The following is a 17,663-nucleotide window of genomic DNA, read 5'->3' on the forward strand; positions in this document are numbered from 1 at the left end:
AGTTTCCACTAACTGAACTCAAAATCTCTCACGTACACTAGCAAGTAATACATCATGCCAGAACTCTGAATCAACCTCAGAACCAATTCAACGTTATCCACAGCGAGTTAGACAACCACCTGCGAGATTTGCAGACTACCTCATGTCAATGTTCACAAAGTCAAAGGAAGAAGCTAAAGTGCAAAGTGTTTAGCCTTGGGATTAGTTAAACGCCGAGGACGTCGTTTCGACAAACAGAGGGAGGATGTGACGAGCTGTTTGGGACACCCCTTTAATTTTATTTATTATTATTTATACAATACCAAAACGCAAGGAATGAGCGTACCGCAACGGGACAGAATAATTCCCTGTACTGTCATGAATTTGTTTTCGCGTATCTGTTAACCGACTTAATTAGCTGATTATTAGCTGAATTGCTGTGTTATGTCTGTCATCGTTCAGGCCTATTTGAAGTTTTGGACGGAACTTGGCTCAGTGATTTGGAACTAATTACGAGATATCCGTCGCGATTCTGACAGTTTATATCCATAGTTATTAATGTAGTGAACGATTAATCAAAAGATATGACGTATTCAGTACTTAGTGTGATTGGCTTTATGATTGAAGGTTACGCCCTAGAGTCTTTTTACTGCATTGTAATTGGTCAGAGTTTTGAAAATGAATAAAGAGAGTTTGAGTTGGTCTTGGGGAGCACAGCACGATAGACGCAGTAGAGAGAGAGAGTGAGTCCTGGGGCGAGCCTTGAGGCAGTCCAGTCTTGGGCTAGTCTTGGGTCAGCCTTGCGAGAGTCTTGGGGATTTTTTCCCCAGGGCGCTGTGTCTTATAGAGTGCTTGATAGATCGACTAAGACGAGAGTTGAAACGTATTTTGTTGTGTGTGTCTTATTTGACTGTAAAGTTAAAGTGACTTTCCCAATCCCGTACCTCAAGGGGACGAGATAGAGAGACGAGACAAGTTTCCCCCCTGGCAAGTGTGGAGAACCCCGAGAGAAGAGAATTTACCCCCTGATAGTACACTCACATAGAACAGAGTAGTCCATCCCTGTTCTATTTTCGATCCGCCTGCAACGCTATGCGGCCGGAGGTGTTTGACCTGAGTCACGTGGTCAGGGAAATCCCCTACTTGGGCCTATTCCTGCTCGGCGGCGTGAAACTCAGGTTGGTGTTACACTATGACCGTTCAGAAACTGCTTTATTTTCGCTTTTATTATTTGCATCTGCAATTCAGCCTTTCAGTATTTGTACAGTATGTTTTTAGGAATTGATTTGACAAGATTGTAGTTATTTCTGTTCAGTTTCTATCATTTAATCATTATTTTTAGAAGTCATGATGCCATCGCCGCTACATGCTACACGCTGTACTGTGTTATCAATGAAGCTCTCGAACGCTAACTTTCATAGACATTGAACTTTATTTGCTTCGAGATACTCGCTTTTTATGTTGTTTTGATCATGTTTTCAGTACCAGTTATATTCGATTCAATGTCACTTATTACTCAACTCGGGATATAACTTTTGCTATGGTGCAGGTTACTATGTAATGAACGTGATTGTGTGAAATTGTGGGCCGACGTTATCAGTGGTTGCTATGACGATGCACATTTAACTCTTACAACCAGCGTGTTATCGATGCTTATTTTTGCTTTTGCTTTTGTTTTTATTTCATGTGAACCCATTGTGTATTGCTCTTCCTGCTCGACGGCGTGAAACTCAGTCAATAAAAGTTATACGTAAGCACATCCTGGATCTAGAATCTATTATTTTTGCTGACACTCCCCATTTATGTCGGAAATCCGTGTCACAATTTATACATGTACCATAGTGAATAAATAATATTACTAAAAAAATCCTTTGAAAATCAAAAGTTTACCATTCAATCTATTTGTATCTAACAACCTTGGCCTGACTCTCTGCACTGATGATCAATGGGACAATGGCTTCCAATAGAGAAGAAATGTGTTAACTCCATATTGGATTTTGCAAGGATCTGTGGGATTGAAAATTGAACTGAACAATATAACCATAAATTTTTTAAAAATAACTTGCACGTTGCTTGAAAACAGGAGAGGTAAAAAGCTTATTTTAATGGAGGGCTCTATGGAAAAGATGTGAGCCCCCCCCCCCCAATGCCCTCTACAGTTCAATTATCTATCTCACAACGTTTTGCAAAATCAAATATGAAGTTAACACATTTCTTCCCTATACATGTATATCTAAAGCTGGATATTATGAATCACTGCCTTAACTATGAAACAAGCATAACCTGACTCACTGCACTAACAACCAATAATACATTTTTTACTCATAATTAGGACTAGGTAAATTATTATTATTTTTTTTAATAATTTTTTTTTGCCAAACAGTATCGGACATTGAATGTCACTGTTGTCTCTTCTGACTTTTTTTATGTGCAAATTGCAAGTTTGGGACAACATGACAGGGCTGTGCGGCCATTTTCCTATCAAATGGCAATTTAATGCGCTATCCTGGTGGACCTTAATCAAGGTTCCCCCAAAGTCGCATTCGTTAGTGAATAAATCTTGGCCAGTGGAATTGGCCTTTCCATTGAGTCTTGGCACACTCACACAGGGTAGGGGTCGATGTTCAGCCTAAGTAGGATTTGAACTTGGGTCTACAAATCATGAGTCTGATGCGACAACCACTATGCTACCAGTGACCGGTAGGACTAGGTATTATTAATCGGAGACGACCTGACTTGACTCACTGCACTAACTATAAAACTAATAATAAGGTATTATTATTCCCCTAGAACCTAACCTGACTCACTGCACTAACAACCAATTGGACATTTGTTACCTACATTTATAACAACAGTGCTCTCCCCAGACCTCTAAAGCGTCATGGTACAGTGGTGTGACCCTGTGAGAAGTTCTTTCAAGGGTGTGGCCCCACTAAATCCAAATCAAATACTAGAATATTAGTAATTTGCCCATTGCACGTAACAGCAACAATGTGACAAAACAAGTCTTATAAATCACAAATGCTGCAAATGTCCGGAAGATATACTGATTTGGTACACTGCTGTTATTAGCAGTTTTTGCTTTAATTTGAAAAAAAAACAAGTGAAATTAAGTCCCATTGAAAAGAAAACTGTACATAAATCGAAGCAAAAATTATTCAACTGCAGGCGCGATCGCCAAAGAAAAAAACTGACTGGCAACACTATTGTTTGGCAAGTACACACATTGAGTTTTAAGTTGAGTTGCCAAATAATATATTTTATAGCCAAAATTGACCATATTGTAGGAAAGTAATGATTATTGGAATGTATAAACCATCTTTATAGTAATGTTCTTGAATGTATAATAAAGAAAAATGAACGACTTTTACCATAATTTTTTTCTGATAGTCGATTTTTCTAGGATAGTTGACGTCACCATGTCTACAACAGAGCTGCTATTATGTTGCTGTATTTCGCCGATCATGTATTAAAAAACCATTGAAAATATGATACATCAGGGCAAAATGTAAGATAAAATATGAAACTTCGGTCTGACCTTTTGCATCACTTCCTGTTGAAACACCATAGTTGCTCACAACGTCGTAAGTTATCGCATGACTTTGTGGACATTTTTTTATCAACCCTAGTTCTTTATAAGATTAAAACATTAACTCGAGACACACGTTAGATCAAAATAAATACCCGGGTTGCCAGTCTGTTTATTAGTGGTTCTAAGATAATCGCCAATGAATCATTTTCAGGGATTTTTTTTAAACAAGAAACAGGGGCGCAGTGCCCTCATGCCATGGCCATGTGCCCCTTACCCTAGGGAGCAGATTTTCTGGCAACCACAAAATTCTGAATGACAAGGGATCACAAGTGGCTACAGTCTTCAACTTTGACCTGTCTGACGGAAATTTTGGCCCCAAGGAAGCCATAGAATGCTCCACACCCTGATAAGGAGAACCCCATCTCCCCCACTTGGTGGTGCCGCTGAATTGCAGTGCTCCCTCTTGCATTTTTTTTCAAGAAAAAACCCTTATTTTAATTAACAAAACATTCTAAATTTGTTCAATGCAAGAATGTTACGGTTCAGCTGACAAGGTTAGGGTGATCGTAGCATTACACATGAGGTATAGATCAATGAAAAATCGTTGACTTTAGTTTGAAATTTTGTCATTATTGATTTATTATTTTCATCCTATTTTGATAACTCGCAATCTCACAACAACAAAAATGTTTCTCCTAACGTCACATGAACTGACAGTGACATGGGCACTAAAACTGACTGTACTTGTTGTACACAAAATAATGATAACCAGTTATCTCCATGGATAACAATATATTTACTGACTGACTATAACATATTAACTATTTCCATTGCTTTTTAGCTCCGCTGTCAACAAAGTCGACACAGCTAGGCATTAGTGGAATGGTGCATAGCAGTGTGTCAAAACCTCAAGATCTCTATTTTTGGTGAATATTTTTGTCATTTTTGGTAAAAAGTAATATTTGCGACTTCTTGTTAAAAACCGCAAGTCCAATTGCTTTGATATTACATATATAGGTGCTACATGTGGACCTTTTTCAGATTTGTGCATTTCGTGATATCTTTAATTCTCTAATTTTGGTGGTACATGTATATATTTGTCATTTTTGGTAAAAAGTGATATTTTCGACTTCTTGTTGAAAACAGCAAGTCCGATTGCTTTGATATTACATATATAGGTGCTACATGTGGACCTTTTTCAGATTTGTTCATTTCGTGATGATACCTTTAATTCTCTAATTTTGGTGGTATATTTTTGTCATTTTTGGTAAAAAGTGATATTTTCGACTTCTTGTTAAAAACCACTAGTCCGATTGCTTTGATATTACATATATAGTTACTACACGTGAACCTCTCCCAGATTTGTTCATTTTCTGATGATATCTTTAATTCTCTAGTTTTAATGAATATTTTTGTAGTTTTTGGTAAAAAGTGATATTTTCGACTTCTTGTTGAAAACAGCAAGTCTGATTGCTTTGCTATTATATATATATATATATAGGTACTACATATGGACCTATATCAGATTTGTTCATTTTGTGATGATATCTTTAATTCTCTAATTTTGGTCAATATTTTTGATAAAAGGTGATATTTTCGACTTCTTGTTAAAAACCGCAAGTCTGATTGCTTTGATACTATACATATAGGTACCTCAGGTAAACCTCCCCCAGATTTGTTCATTTCATGATGATATCTTCAATTATCTAATTTTGATGAATATTTTTGTCAGTTTTAGTAAAAAGTGATATTTTTGAATTCTTGTTGAAACAGCAAGTCCGATTGCTATACATACTATACATATTGTTCATTTTCTTATATGATATCCTCAGTTCTTTAATTGAAATGTCCCTTGCTAACAGCGGAGCTATTTCAGCCAACAGGCTGCTTGTTTTGCTGTTCCATTTCAAACTTTATTTGACTTGATAAATACATAAAATACAATGGAGTAAAATGATGTAAAATATCAGACTGTCTTGTCTTTAATTAATTGTAGATAGATTGTTAACTAATTTTATACTAACACAGTTATTGTATCACAATGTTCAATGGGAAAATTATGCAAATTAGATACAGTGTTTGAAATGGGGTCTGGGTGAACACTGAACTTGGACTGGATTTTATTAATCCTGAGGCCCTGACCTGAATCACTGCACTAACAACCAATGAGACATTTGTTATCTATAACTAGAACTGGGTTTTACATGTATTAATCCTGAGGCTCTGGCCATAATCATTGCACTGATGACCAATGGGACACAGGTTACCTATAACTAGGACTGGGTATATTACTTGACTCAGTGCATTAACTACCAATGGGTCATTTGTTATCTATAACCAGGACTGGGTTTTATTAATCCCAGAGAATCTGCCCTGACTCACTGCACTAATGACCAATAAGTCATTTGTTACCTATAATTAGGACTGGGTATTACCGGTATTAATATTAATTCCCTGACCTGACTCACTACACTAACTACTAATGAAAGACTTGTTACCGATAACCCTCAGGCCCTGTACTGGGATAAATTAGCATAACATACAAGCTTTGTATTTTGATAGATATTTTAACAATTTTGTTTTATTATTGTAGGAAACTTGGAAATACTATACAGAAAAATGAAAGTGTATGGTATCAATGGCTTCAGTACCCGTAACAATGATTTATGACTTTTTAGTAACTGTATTACCACTTTTTCAGTTTTCTGATTATTGCGTGACTATATCGTGTATTTTGTTATAATAATAATAACAAAAATATTATAAAACTGTATTACAAAGGTACCATACAGTATAACAAGAATTATAGTGTGATTATAAATTTATACTTAATCTAGAAATAACGTTTCTCTTTTGTACCCTTGTCAGTGTTGTTCACTTTGTAGTAAAGCATGTGATCATGTCAGCATTATGGATATTGTCAACAATATTATAATATTTGAACTCGCAATATTTTCCAAATGAGTGAGATGATAAGTAAGATGGTGCATTGTTTATTTTCAAGCATGCTATATATTAAATTGCTCTGTACTATGGTAAATTCTATAATATTTGAAATTGCAGTGTTAGATTCTTTAATTGGGCAAATAATATAGTTTGTACACCTATGAGACAAAAATATATTATTTCTGCTTCTTGCAATACCACATTGTGTTGTGTTTATATTCTACAAAATGTTTGCTTTAAAAATTTAAACTTGATTGAAGCATAAAGCTTTGATCTCTATGATTTATATCTAATAATTAAATAACAACTGTTCATGTGTAGCACAAATTAGGGGCTTACAGTTTGACATAGGTTCATGGTGTACACTAATTGTGGTTGGCATGGTTACACAAATTTCCCAGCAGTGTAAAGGCAGATAAAAACTTAATATGAGCATCATACATAGTGGGTTGTTATGGCACATTGTTTTGTTTAAAAATGGGAACTGATTGGGATTGATTTTTGTGTGTGTATTCAAGCGTGCATCTCCAGCTGCATCGTTAACATGCCAGGACTGCTAACATTCTAACTGTACACATGCATCAAACATCTTGTGATATACCGGAATATATCAATATGTATATACCGGTATATACATTGTGCTGAAAAAAATTAGATATTTCTATCATTCTGAAACCAGATATTGGTCGTGTGTATGGGATTCTTTCAAACTTAGTATAAACATGGGATCATCCAATATGACAATAAAATAGATCATGTGTGGGGTCCAGTGCCCTTTAGTTTAGTTCTATATTTTCTGATGTGTCAAGTCTACTCAAAAAATGTAGCCCAAATAGAAATATTCTTGGGATAGATAAGTATATGAGATGACTGAGGTGGTACAATAATCTCAGTGTAGAGCCACTGTTGTACCACTGCCACCTGCTGTTGATTCATTCGTCGAGCAGAGGGCAGGGATATTAGGTAGGGTTGCAAATTCAACACCACGCCAAAGCACCATTAGATTACAAGTGGGAACATCAGTACTGTATTTCTGGTGACAAACCATATTGTAAAGGAGACCCTGTACCATATGATCCAGTACTGTTGGTGGGCCCAGATGTACCATTCTTTTGCAAGGAAGACTGTCTAACCTTGGGCATGGTGTTAAAGAAATTTTAATTTCCACATTAGTTGCATTTTTCTGATTTACCTGATTTACCAAGTGCTGCAGCAGTCTCTGGCTTTAAGCCGGCACTCAATGGACAATACAAGAATTTGCTGATCATAACGTGTCCCTTTTTTTACATGGCTAACATCACCCAGAAAGTTGTATTTATGGTGAAAGGATATTTACTGAACAGGGGAATGCAAAACTATTTTGATTCAATGGGACCAAATATAAGGAATTAGTTTGAACCAGTGCTGCCTAAGTAGCTTGCCATTATGAGGGCCTCAACAGAGGCAGCAGTCAACCATACTGCCAGAACCAATGATGCTAGGCATAGATGCACCAATATAATATGTGTTCTAAATATGGTAAACTGAAGACACATACACACGAACAACAATCTCATTCATAGGGTCAGAATGCCCAATAATGACAGTCTGGTAGAGGGGAATGCAGGAACAATCATAGCAGCCAAGGAAATGATCGTTGAGGTGGATGTGGTTGGGGTCAGGTGTTTTCAGTGGTATGTATTAAAGAATTCATTTTGTTTCTCAACCCTTACTTCCTGTGGCGTTAAATTGTTTGGTTATCGTAGCAAACTGGCTAACTATCACAATGACCCTGTGGGACCTTTCAGTAGTCAAGCACAGCTGCAAGATCAAGTTAGCCAGAAAGCTTCAGTTGACTACATCACCAGTGTCAATGGCTCCGCCAAGAGTAATGGTAGGCATGATTTTCCAGGAAGTGAGAGAATTATTGGCAAATGGCAGCAGTGCCTGACTTTTCTGTGTTATTCTCCCATATTTTTGGTGAACAATAAAGAACAATATAGACCCAAGCCAACTGAATCAGTATATTCTCTCAGAGCATTTCATGGTGGTGACCCCAACAGAGGTACACTGCTGTGTACATCAGAGGATTTCCTGATATCACTCAATCTCATACATTTGATTCAACATATTAGTTCAATGTTTGCCCATTGTAGCCTCACAGGTTTTTTCCAAAATTAATGGCAGTGCCAGTTTTGTGGCTGCACAGCAGGCCAACAATGTGAATCCATTCTATCAATATCTGGTTGATACAAGAGCAGTTATTTTAGTACACATCCTTCAAACAATCATATTCCACATTTAGTATTTCCGGGAATGTATTCTTGGGAGTGTTTCAGGTTGAGAGACCCGACAGCCACACTTTTTGCAAGCAAGCACATCTGCACAGATCGGACAATTAATGAGCTTTGTGGAAATGGCTTCATCTATGAGAGGCCTTGTGCCTCAAACAGCTCTCAAGGGTATGCTTGTCCAGGTACACACTCCAGTTGTGTGGGTCGCCACATGAATATATCATGGACCTCACAAAGCTTGACTGCCCTCAAGTGGATGGACTTAACCAACATAAGACGGAGATAACAGATTGCTCCATCAACTCCGGCTATAACACTGGTCATGGACACCTTGAAAATAGAATGGGGAGTGGTTCCCTTGGAAAGCACAGCTTCACATAAACATACCTAATATGTTGGGAGGGCACTAGATTGCTTTCTAGATGAAGTATAGAATAAAACAGTTCCCATCCATTGCAACAACACAACTGTATTAGCATATATCACAAAACATGGGTGGACAAATCCCGCAAACTAGCCAGCTAGTGGAGGAGATAAAGAGTGGGAAATAAAGCTGAAGCCCATTTGGCAGGGGTTAGAAACAATGTGGCCAACACAACGCGCAATGCATACAATACATTGGTTTTGGCAAGGTAGGTATGGCTTCACTATGCACAATTTCGAATAATTCCCCGGGAATCTGATAATGCAATGATCAGTACATTAACAAAAGGAATTATGATTTGTTGGGGGGTCATGTGACAACAAAAGAATGCACACTCTTATGTTGGCACCTTTCGTATATTGATTAATAACAGATCCCGACCAAAGAATAATACATGCCACTATTTTCGTACCAATCGTATATCGAATAATAACAGATCCCGACAATAGAATATTACATGCCACTATTTTTGTGCAAATCGTATATCGAATAATAACAGATCCCGACAACAGAATAATACATGCTACTATTTTTGTACCAATCCTATATCGAATAATAACAGATACCATCAACAGAATATTACATGCCACTATTTTTGTGCCAATCGTATATCGAATAATAACAGATCCCGGCAACAGAATAATACATGCCACCATTTTTGTACCAATCCTATATCGAATAATAACAGACAACAGAATAATACTATTTTGGTACCAATTTTATTGTGAAGTATAGCAGTTCCTGACAACTAAATTATATGTGCCACTATTTTGGTACCATGACTATAGTGAAGTATAACAGTTCCCGACAACTAAATTATATTTGCCACTATTTTGGTACCATCCCTATAGTGAAGTATAACAGTGCCCGACAACTAAATTATATGTGCCACTATTTTGGTACCATCCCTATAGTGAAGTATAACAGTCCCCGACAACTAAATTATATGTGCCACTATTTTGGTACCATCCCTATAGTAAAGTATAGCAGTTCCTGACAACTAAATTATATGTGCCACTATTTTGTTACCATAACTATAGTGAAGTATAGCAGTTCCCTGCAACTAAATTATATTTGCCACTATTTGGGTACCATCCCTATAGTGAAGTATAGCAGTTCCCTGCAACTAAATTATATGTGCCACTATTTTGGTACCATCCCTATAGTGAAGTATAACATTCCCCGACAACTAAATTATATGTGCCACTATGTTGGTACCATCCCTATAGTGAAGTATAACACTCCCCGACAACTAAATTATATGTGCCACTATTTTGGTACTATCCCTATAGTGAAGTATAACAGTCCCCGACAACTAAATTATATGTGCCACTATTTTGGTACCATCCCGATAGTGAAGTATAACAGTCCCCGACAACTAAATCATATGTGCTACTATTTTGGTACCATCCCTATAGTGAAGTATAACAGTTCCCGACAACTAAATTATATGTGCCACTATTTTGATACTTATGACCCTCTCTATTGAAACAACATAATGTCATAAATGTCAACTGCAATCTTACAACAACGTTATTGCGGACAAATCTAAGATCAAGTGATCGCTAACATTATAAAAACATTTCTTGAAGATGTTAAAGTTGTATACAGCTGTTTTTGTCTACTGCAAAGTTTTAGTATCGGGGTATTTCTTAGACATTGGGGTTGTTCCAAACAGTATCTTGTGTCGCTTGAAGGCGATGGTGTCTCTAAAAATGGCGTCAGTGCCATGTAACCAATCCATTATTCCAGTAGCTGAATAGTTGCCGTTGAACCTAGGAAACAAATGTATTGAAGAGAATTCAGTGGTTGTTATCATCTCATCGCATTGTGTCATGTCAGTTCATATTCAATCACATCACATCACATCACATCGCATCACACTACATTATATCACATCATACCGCGTCGTATCACATCATTACATCTCACCGAATTCGTATCTGACATGACATGAATTAAATCGCATTTCATATCAAATCGCAAACACCACATGACATATATCTTGACATATATATCAACTGTGAAAACAAAAACAAAATTATTTACTCACTTCGAATGGTGAAAGTCGTGATTTTCAGGTGATCTAGTAATCGGAAAATGATAACCACTATGATTCAAAGTAATGGCATACATTACAATCACTAACCACATCCAATGTACCATTAGATGAGACCCCATCACAATGGGTCCACCAACCACAGGTATAAAGTTTGAGAACACGAATTCGATTGGATGAGCATAGATGCACGTTAGACCAATAGGAGCCGTCCATTCATGGTGAAGTTTGTGTACGTGTTTAAACAGGAATGGGTGATGCAATGCCCTTGTGGAGAAACATTATTCTTATAAGATGGGGATATTCAATGATTGTTTAATGATAACATTCAGGGTGCCGATTAAAATGGTTAGTTTTCTAAAGACTGGTCTCTCGCCCGTGACGCTCACCAGTGACGTTAACTGATATCACGATCAATGAAAGCGTGCTTACCAGTGCGAGTAGTAAAATGTGACTTCAACAAAGATCAGACAACCGAGTAAATCAAACAGTATCCTTCCGCCGCTCGGCAAGTCACTACTACTGACACTACACCCACGCCACCCAGCGCTGACGTAGTACACCCACGCTATTGGAGGGGCATAAAACAGTTGGTTGAGAATTACCACCTTGAATAACTTCTTGAGTTTAGCAACTTCGATCTAGTAGAGATAAGACATACAGCGAAACCTAGAGTACATAACCTATGAATACATATCTCATTCTATTGATTGGAATTCACAAAAGTCAAAACATACATAATTGCAATTACAAGTAAGGCGTATTTTCAAGTTCATAGTGATATACATATTTCTACCATAGCTTAGGAACGGACCCCTTTGTTGCACTTATATCGCAGCGATAGGTTTCAGTAATTCAACTAACTAACTATCCTTCCTTCCTTAACATGTTAAATTTTGATTTACGATTAATTGAATAGATCTTGTTATATGAGAATAAATCTGAGATTGAGTTCCATTTTCCTGCCTGAAAACAAACATTTCCGCTACTTGAAAATCAGCTCGCTGATATAGAATTTCATGTAGCAGAACATTTGTTTCAGGTATACGTTGCGGACCGAGTAGTTGACCAATGTTTGTTCAAGTAGCCGACCGATTGTATATATGTGCCATCGTATGTCCCAAGCTCTTGGGTGTGACGAATACAATCCTTCTATTATTGCTACCTTATACCAGTATCTTCGCGATTAGCGGCTTTGGTGGTGAGTGGCCTTCCTAGTATCATTCACAGTAACTGGCCCATTTGTAGGAGTGGAGAATAAATGTTTTGAGTGTTATGAACAAGACGCGTTAATATGGGAATACCATACATGTTGTTGATTTATTTGCCATTATGATGTGTGCAGTTGCTCTGGTTATTGTCCTCTAGTGTCTTACCAAGGGACATTTGATCATTTCTAGAACGGGCTGTACATCATGCATTCTTGTTATACTGCTTAGTGTCATACATACAGACAAAAGCGTTGAATATTGTTCATTGAAATTAATATTTCCCGGAACAATATTTTTCAATATGGATAAGAAATCATCTTTTTCCAGCAATAAAATAAAGATATGTATAATGTATTGCAATACTACAAATTAAAAAAAAAACAGAAAGGAAATTGCATTATAAAATATTTCGTCAGTAACCCTTCAGTGCAGTGAATGTATATGTATATCAGATACGAAATTGTATTTTTTTGATAAATTCAGAAATATGGCAAGGCATTCCAGTTTGTCTGGAATGTTTACAGCTGTAATACCTGTGACCCTACATATAAATAAATCTTGCCATGTGTAGAATCCATAGCTATATGTCAAATAAGTAATTTGATTACAATGTAAAGTTATTGCAAGAAATTGTTAATAGGAAATCCAGGCTAAACTGAGCTGGATTGTTATGAACGTGTCAACATATACAAATTTATTTTTATATTAAGTTTGTGGTGAAGATAACTGTGTTCTATCCCTGATGAATGAGTTGTCTGACACACATAGCTTTGTGCTTAGTTTACGAAACTAATGTAATTTGAAATATTTGAAATTTGTTCTGTAATTAATCTTTCTGTAATTGTTTATGACATGTAAATATAAATGTGATAGATACTATATGTTTTAAATATTCGAAAATATTAAAATTAATACTATTATGGATAGAAAAGCCACCTCATACATCACATGGTTAACTGCACAAAATTGCAGCAACACAAACAAATTCCTACCACCAATTAGATACAATGTCATTTATTATTTATTTTACTGAACACACATTTTAAAATGTGTTTCCACTAGAAACATGTATTAAAACCTTTTATCATCGCCATACTTTGAAAAATTCCTTTACACAAAACGCAATCTACATATTGAAAAGTGCTTGTATCAGCAAAATATAAAACAGATGAGTAATAAACTATAACATAAGATAACATCCTTAAAGTTGTTCTTTGATATAAATTAACGTTCCCAATATTTTGCCATTCCAATCCCATTCTCAGCCATTCCATCTCATTCATATTTCACTTTTCTGTCCGTCCAATAAATTGTTTTTTTTTTCACCACTTTTAAAATGATCTCTAAAACGGAACGGTGTGGTATGTTAAAAAATATATTTACCTAATCAGGACTTATCTGGCACATGGGACGACGACACTAATCCATGTTTAACGGAAAAAATAATATCAGTAAAATCATTTCGTCCTTTCTTACCAAACCTTTATTTTTTCAGTTTGAAAAAAATACAGTAACAAAATCAATTATCATTACAGATTCGATGAATGTGATATTTGAATCAGAAATACACGAATAGAACTGCATTTTCCTATCGAATTCTCTTGTATAATTTTATTTGATAAATAAGTTCATGACTCCAAGATATGTCGGCAAGGGATTTATCCAGTAAGCAATTCTCTGGTCCTTTAATTGTATGAAGTACCGAACCAACCCGCACATAATTAAATGAATGGAGGCCGCTGCAGATGACTACGCAGTACACAGCTGCCGATGTAGGCTCTATCAATCACCTTTTCCACACGTTTTATAATGGAGTAACAATACCACCATACCTTCAATTTCATTTAGGATATCTTCTGAATCTCGTCTTTCTCAGTAAATCTAAAAATCAATTGCTCCAAACAGTTGTTGCTTCTTTGAAGAGCTTGCCACCTTTCCACGTGCTCCTGGTTCCAATTATTGTTACTTGAACACGCAAAGAGTGTTAATTTTAAACACCCAGTTTACAAAAAGTTTCTCATAAACAAAGGAGCAACCTAAATTATTGTTCAATATTTGGTTTCATATTGTATTGTATTCATGAAATTTTCTAAATAATAGTGAAATAATTATGGTTATATTCTAAGATACTTACAGGGGCTCAGGTATAGCTCATTTAGATTGCATGCAAATTCGAACTGGTGTATACTAATCACCATCCGATGGAATCATTGAGGTTCCGCCAATATAAAATGAATCTATTAGATCACAGGGAATTTACGCACGCCTGGCCAGCGCTGCGTCATTAAGTTTACTAACTTGAGCTTTGATAACAGTTTCGTGTATGTTCAATCTGTCACTGAATTTATGAAACGTACAATGTAGACATATGGGCGAATTACATTAATTAATGTTTATTTTTTGAAAATACTTAAATCAATAAATGTATTGCTAGGTGCACATTATGTTTGCTGACAATGGTGTGTGGGCGTTTTTGCTGATAAATATGCTGTATACATAAGTAGAATGCATACACAAGTATTTGGTACATACACTTGTGAAACATGTATAGTCGGATGTTTTAGGTTGAGCATGTATGTTTGTTTTCCCAAGCGCTTCCAAAAAACGCTTTTGTTTTAATTAGTCTATGAACTTGTGTACATATTGTATATATACAAATTTTTGAAACATGTATTTTTAGGCTGAAACATTGCATGTATGTTTGTTTTCAGATGTCTTTCCAAATAAAACAGTTTGACATTACTCCTATGAATATAAATTTGCCTTATATATCAACACTTTGCTAAATATTTATAAATGTTTTTGGTTGAAACAACGTTGGCGATTTAGCTTTTTGAAGTGTTTCAAATTAAAAAGTTTAAATCACATATCACAAAATACTAAAAAAAACTACTGTTTTGATAGAAAATACAGGTGTTTTATTCATGAAAAACATAAAAATACTCCAATGATGTACAGTGTAGGAGACGTTCCAGTAACGAATTGTTAAAATTGTTCGATTTGCATAACAAAATCCTTGAAAAGAACATGATCTATATTTACCAAAAACAGCAATGGAATGTTTCTATATTTACCTTTCACGCTCGGAAAAGTAAATGCGATAAAACGAGATTTCAAGGACGCAGGCTTGAATTTTGTTTTGAGTTCGTTGTATGCCTAAAAACATAGCAACATCGAACATGTTAAGTTCCAATAAAAGATTTTGATATGCATCAACATTTCTTACTGGAACATCTCCTGTACTCTCCAAAATTTGACAATGGCACTAGCCCAAAATTGAATTTCTGTTCAACGCATCTTTGATTGTAGCACTGTACGCAACAACACACCCTTGAACATGACAATATTCACTTTCAGACCACTAAGCAAATAGATGGAAATACAGAATACAGCCTTCATGAAGATTGATAATTCGATTGCTGGTCCGGATAGTTACCAAACGCGTCAGCGTGGTATTAAGAGTTTGTTTTCAGAGGTGGGTGATACCAACATTCTTATCTATATTGGAAAAATGTTCTGGGGATTATTAATTTCAATAAACAATATTCAACTATCCTTCTTCAACACCAATAATATCATTACTTACATTATGTCACTAAGCAGTATAACAAGAATACATGATGCAATGTCTATTCTATAAATGGTCAAATGTTTCTTGATCTATAACATTACGGACATTATCAGAGCAAAAGTCGCATTTAAAAAAACCTGCCAGAGCAGCTCCTAAGGATGGTATTCCCAGAATAACACCAGTTGTTAAAAACACATAAAACTTTAATTCTCAACAACGATTGAAGGACGAGTTACTGTGACAAAGCTCTACTCCTCGGGAAAGCTACCCGCTACTAAATCTACCTACAGCGAAGGCCACTCATCACGAAGCTACTAGTTTTGAACTCAATATATTTCTGAAATGATGACGAGCTTTTATTCAAGTTGGTTAATTAAATAGAATCCTAGAGTAAATATTTATTCTGATTATGATTAAATATTAAGCGAATAATATCATTTTCACACGGCGAATTTTTATTTTTCAGGGTTTTGGACTTATTCAGATCAGGTTTGGCACAAATTAAAAGCGGTAAAAACGTTAAAATGTCGGTAAAGTAATTTAGATTTGTGTGTAGATCTGTTCAAATTGATTTAACTATATTAACTCTTAAACGCTTTATGAAAATTGGTGATACTAGATTCTGAATTGATACTTCATTTTTGAAACGAAACCATTATTATAATAGCATACCTCTTTGAACTACAAAAATCAATATACAATAATCGATTTTCCGTTCATTGCGAGATTTCGTGTGAAAAGCGGGGACCGAATGCAAAAATCAAATGATTTGATTTTGATTTTGATTTTGAACTTGAATTTATTTTCCCATAACTCAATATCGACATACCGATCTTTTAGTGGGTAATATGTCGTTGAGCTACCCTTACATTATCAAAATTGTTCATCATCAAATGCGTGTACAAACACTATAAAACGTGAAAATACCTCAAAAATACTTCCGCGTTTGCGAATCCCGCGCAATGTCTTGACGTCACTACGACGCTACGACCTTTGTTTTCACGCATAACATGGGATCTCATTGAGCGGAAAATTATCTATTGGCATGTATCATGTATACAATTTGAGGTCGATTATCATACAATTCATAGCAGATAAAAAAACAAACGCGTTGTTCTGGAAGTTCGTCTCAGATATCAGTTTTTTTTCTTTATTTTTCAACTCTTTCTCTGAAAAAAAAACACTATTTATATACATATAGCGTTGATATATAAATATATAGAGAAGTGATATAAATATACCACTTACCGGTTTATCCATCTGCATTTTATACTGGTAAATGAATCTAGGTCTGTGCGTTAAATCCACACACAGTAGTGGTATACTAACGACCCAATATGTTACAAAAGCCGCCAACCATGACCCTGACAAAGCAAAAAACACATGATAGACAAATTGTCGAATAAATATTTCTGTTGAATTGTTTTAATTGAATATGAATGAAAACTGGACACAATACAACAAAACAGATCTGTGTTGTCCGTGATGTATAAGTTTTACCTCAAATGATACAGTGGCTGCTAAATTGTGTGTTCTCAAACAATGTACTGTGGTGTCACATTCAAATAGCATACGTACCTAAGCAAAACATTACGACATCGCTTTTGCCTGTTAACTGATAAATGCCGTCCCATGTATCCACAAATAATCCGTGGCTTGACATTGAGA

The 17,663-nt window shown here is 35.8% G+C and overlaps 1 protein-coding gene across 1 annotated transcript; it reads right to left on the minus strand.

The window, feature by feature from the left end:
* Window positions 1–10,646: 10,646 nt before the first annotated feature.
* LOC102800624 (fatty acid hydroxylase domain-containing protein 2-like) lies at window positions 10,647–17,658 on the minus strand. The gene is made up of 5 exons (XM_078008594.2): window positions 17,574–17,658; window positions 17,244–17,359; window positions 11,646–11,854; window positions 11,208–11,480; window positions 10,647–10,929 (listed from the first exon to the last, which is right to left on the minus strand). Exons 1-5 carry the CDS (start codon window positions 17,656–17,658, stop codon window positions 10,776–10,778), a joined length of 837 nt encoding a protein of 278 aa, XP_077864720.1. The 3' UTR covers window positions 10,647–10,775.
* Between the last annotated feature and the right edge of the window lie 5 nt (window positions 17,659–17,663).

The sequence above is a fragment of the Saccoglossus kowalevskii genome, chromosome 4, assembly GCF_978046115.1.
Source record: "Saccoglossus kowalevskii chromosome 4, keSacKowa6.1, whole genome shotgun sequence".
Classification (NCBI taxonomy): Eukaryota; Metazoa; Hemichordata; class Enteropneusta; family Harrimaniidae; genus Saccoglossus; species Saccoglossus kowalevskii.

Bases quoted from the DNA above. Each gene is read 5' to 3' on its own strand.
- LOC102800624 (XM_078008594.2), bottom strand. From the start codon at position 17,658: ATGTCAAGCCACGGATTATTTGTGGATACATGGGACGGCATTTATCAG. The intron at 17,360-17,573 runs GTACGTATGCTA...TTGCTTTGTCAG, and splicing joins TGTCGTAATGTTTTGCTTAG to GGTCATGGTTGGCGGCTTTT. The intron at 11,481-11,645 runs GTAAGCACGCTT...TTTCTCCACAAG, and splicing joins ACATTTTACTACTCGCACTG to GGCATTGCATCACCCATTCC.